This window comes from Danio aesculapii, chromosome 14 (genome assembly GCF_903798145.1).
Source record: "Danio aesculapii chromosome 14, fDanAes4.1, whole genome shotgun sequence".
NCBI lineage: Eukaryota > Metazoa > Chordata > Actinopteri > Cypriniformes > Danionidae > Danio > Danio aesculapii.
Window position 1 is genome coordinate 10,346,177 of NC_079448.1, and position 4,428 is coordinate 10,350,604.

The 4,428-nt window shown below is 36.3% G+C and overlaps 1 protein-coding gene across 1 annotated transcript in view; it reads left to right on the plus strand.

Annotated features, from left to right (window-relative positions):
- The first annotated feature begins 804 nt into the window (after nucleotides 1–804).
- The window catches only part of atg2a (autophagy related 2A), a 76,852-nt gene continuing 73,228 nt past the window's right edge, over nucleotides 805–4,428 (plus strand). Inside the window, exons 1-2 of the mRNA XM_056472982.1 lie at nucleotides 805–1,326; nucleotides 4,206–4,368. Of these exons, the coding sequence (XP_056328957.1) occupies nucleotides 1,156–1,326; nucleotides 4,206–4,368 (334 nt within the window). The 5' untranslated portion in view covers nucleotides 805–1,155. The remainder of the gene's footprint in view (nucleotides 1,327–4,205; nucleotides 4,369–4,428) is intronic.

Consider the following 4,428-nt stretch of genomic DNA (forward strand, 5'->3'; position numbering starts at 1 on the left):
TTTTTTTCAACTCTGGTTACATGGTCTTTTTACAGGTTTTTAGAGTAAGGTAGAAAGTGTATTTGGTTTTCACCAAATGGGTGATCAACTCTAGCTGTTATTGATGTCAACTCGGTTAGCAAAACTCAACTCTATTTAAGCCTAATATGTTCTTATTACTTGAACATTTGCAAAATTTGAGTAATTGTTAAAGCTATTTAATTTGTTATATATTTGACCTAATTTACCTGTAACAGCGTTGACAGATATTTCAGATACTTCTGTTAATTTGTGTTCACCTTCAGAATAAATATTTGGAATCTTACATATTTAAGATCAGCATATATAAAAATAATGAAATTTGAAGTGTTTTCTAAAATTATCTGCAAATAGCAATGTACAAAATATTGAATGTGAACATTTAAAAATTCTGTGTTCCACACAATCGGTTTGTGTTGGGACAACATGAAGGAGTGAAGTTAAATAATACATTTTTGAACATAAAATAATTAAGCTGTCCCAAAAAAACTCAAGAATTGTGTTTTACTCATTTAAATTAATAGTTTGAACAAACAGCAAACGACATTTTTTGAGTGGAGAGAACAAAAGTAATGCAATAGTATAGTTATGTTTTATAAAGCCTATGACAAATTGCCATATATGATTTTAAACTCAATACACAGTAAAAAGCTCTAGACGGTAAACTAAAAAGATTAAAACATCAGATAAAGTGTAGTTGACCGCACCAATATGGCAGGTCGACGTACCCAACTTCCGGCATCTTTGCCCTGCGCTGACGTCATAACGTACACTCGTTCAGTCTTGAGTATGAAAACAATAAACAACCCGTTGGCTAGAGGAACCACAGAGGACCTGTCGCATATTTCAGTGATATATATTATTAAAAGCATCACCGGAGTGACCCGTTTCGATACAAACAATCTCTTTTAAACGCTGCTGTGGACAACCTTACGTCCAGAAACGGAGAACTAGGGGATTTTGGTGTCAAAGGACAGGAAGTTAGACGGTTTTACCCCCCTCTTGTCCACCCTTGTAGGCTTGTATTATTGAATTCTCATTTTTCCCACACACTACCGAGGGGGTTAAGTCTGTTATGCAGGACTGGTCTCGTGTTCCGCCGCCTCTCAGCTCCCTCTCCCCGTCTGCTCTGGCCCCATGTCTCGGTGGCTCTTCCCCTGGTCGGGCTCAATAAAGAAACGGGCCTGTCGGTACCTACTGCAGCACTACTTGGGCCACTTCTTGGAGGAGAGACTTAGTTTGGACCAGCTGAGCTTGGACCTGTACAATGGCAGCGGGGTCATCCGAGAAATTAATCTGGATGTGTGGGTAAGTGTGTGGCAAGGCCAGTTTCCTTGTCCATGTGGCTATTATTGCCAGTGTTTCGCAATATCTTGTGTTCAGTATGAAATCAACACATCTTGTTAAGTTAGTTGAACACTGATGTTTTCAAGGGTTTGATGACCTGTGCAGAAAAAGCAGAATCTTAGATCCTCTTCCTGGTTTACAGTCAGAGTGATCAAGCCTTCACTTTTGTTTTCAGGTTTTATATTTTGGCTTTATAAGTTTAAGAAGTGTTTGTGATGTTGTAATCTAGAGCATTAAGGAACTAAAATGAGTAATACTGTTAAATTAGTTAATAAAATAATCTTTACAAAAGTTCTTGAAGTTTTTAACCAACATCTCTTGGGTCTGCACAAGAGTGCTTGTGTGTCTGAGGGAAAATGTCAAATAAAAATAACCATAACACTATTGCAGTATTAGACTGAATGATTAAGGAAATAAAATATATATATTTTTTAAATTTAGTGATGTTGTTGTATTGTAAATTGGGGTTCTTAGACCCCTAGGGCCCCACATAGGAGTGCTGGGCTGTCTTTGAAAAGCTTTACATACAAGTACAATGTTAAAAGTAAGTTGACTAAATGGTTAAGGGAATAGTAATACAATATTTAAATTTTTATGCGACGTCATCTTGTAAATCGGATGCCCAGAGACCCCCAGGGGCCCATGTAGGAGTGCTGGGGTGTCTTTGAAAAGGTTTACACACTAATACAATGTTTAAAGTAAGTAGACTAAATGGTTAGGGGGATAATAATATATTTTGTGATGTCGTCTTGTAAATCTGATGTCCAGAGACCCCCAGGGGCCTACATAGGAGTTCTGGGATGTCTGTGTAAAAGGTTTTAAAGTAAATGATTATGGGAATAAAAAAATTATGTTTTAAAGGTATTGTGATCTTGTCCAGTGGTTCCCAAAGTGGGGGCTGTGGGACAATGACGAGGGGTCGCTTGGTGATTTCCAAAAACAAATAAATTTTAATAAACTATCTGAATTACCATGTTTAATTCATAGTGTTTAGATTAACCACACAGCAATAGCATCAGCAGATTGATTTTACGAGGCCAGGTTAAACTTTCTGACAACCTGTATGGCACTCTAATACATTTAAAAACACGACATTTGAGATTAATATTAAATTAATAAATGACTATTAAAAAATGATGAGGTTATTTGACTGTTGCACTTTTTTGTGTTCTCAATATGCTCATGTTTATATAGGCTTATAGTTGTGTGTGCAACGTTTTTATATTTATAACCATCTTCGAGAAATATGGAGGTTGCGAATACCTGACATTGTTTTTTTGGGTGTCACGGGCTGAAAAATTTGGAGAACCCTTGATCTAGTCATCTTGTACAACTGGGGTCCAGATACACTATTTGAAAACTTATTTGATCCCAACGATCTGAGTGATCTGTTAGGTTTGTATTCAGTGAGCATATCTGTAATGCATTTAGGTCCTAGGCCATTTAGTGATTTATAGACAAGTAATAATACTTTAAAATCTATTCTGAATGTAACTGGGAGCCAGTGTAAAGACCTGAGGACAGGTTTGATGTGCTCTGATTTTCTGGTTCTGGTCAGAATCCTGGCAGCAGCGTTTTGGATGAGCTGCAACTGTCTAACTGTCTTTTTGGGAAGGCTAGTCAGGAGTCCATTACAGTAACCCACCCTGCTGCTGATAAAAGCATGAACACGTTTCTCTAAGTCTTCACTGAAAACAAAACATCTTATTCTTGCAATGTTTTTGAGATGCTGATTTGGTTACTGTTTTGACATGACCATTGAAACTCAGATCTGACTCCAGAATCACACCAAGATTCTTGACCTGATTTATTGTTGTTTGACCATAGCTATAGACCTATTGTTGTGTGTGCAACGTTTTTATATTTATAACCTTCGAAAAAAAATGGGAGTTGTGAGTCAATGACATAAATTTTTTGGGGGTCTCGGGCTGAAAAGTTAGGGGAACCCATGATCTAGTCATCTTGTATAACTGGGGTCCAGAGACCCCCAGGGGCCTGCTTGTGAAAAACTTTACAAAAGTAAAATAATACTTAAATAATAAAATAACTAGATAAACATCATTAGGAAATAAAAAAAATGTGAATAAAAAGTGTCTTATGTAATCTTTACTGTCTACATTTTTATTAATACCTAAATGAAAAACTTTTTCGAAATAAATTATTGTTTTATATTTAATTTTTTAAGGTGGGGAGTAGGCATGGGCCGGTATATGATTCTGACGATATGATAACCTTGGATAAAATATCACGATTTCACGGTATTGTGATTACTGCTTTAAAATATTTCTTTTGAAATGTCTGGGTAAAAACAAAAACTAATTCCCCTTTGAACAAAATATATTAAATTTTTTAGAAGCATTTAAAATATTTTGGAATAGTAAACATGTCAGGCTAAATAATTCAAATGCATCATAGACTCCATTGAGGGTCCATTAAATGGCATAACATATTTTTGGCCAATAAATTTTCGGTGGACTAAAATTTGGTACATCTCTAATATCAACACACTTTTCGTTTCTTTTGTTGCACATTTCTGCTTAGTGATTGGCTTATATGTCATTATAGAGTGAAAAAGTCCAGAGCTTATCATTGGTTTTGACATAAATTTTACCGCGATTCGATACAATATCGTTTATCGGCCCATCCTTATGCTGTAGGAATGGTATAGCAGAAAATGTTGGCGATTTTAAAACCTTGACTTTTCCATCGCCCCATGACTAGTGTGGGGTCATATTAATGGTCTTATTTGGACATCCTCCCTGTTTTGCATTCCTTTTTGCATCTGTTCTTATATTAGATCATTTCATATTTTCTAACTGTACTCTGAATCTCCTTTTCAGGCAGTGAATGAGTTGTTGGATTCACTGGGAGCTCCTCTGGAGATTGTTGAAGGTTTCGTGAACAGCATCGCAGTGACTATTCCCTGGGCGGCCCTTGTGACAGAACACTGCACTCTTGAAATCACTGGACTGCAAATAACATGCCGACCCAAATACAGAACCAGTGAGTTCAGTAAACCTTTTGGTTGATAACATGCATTTCAAACAGGAATGTTTAATTGTT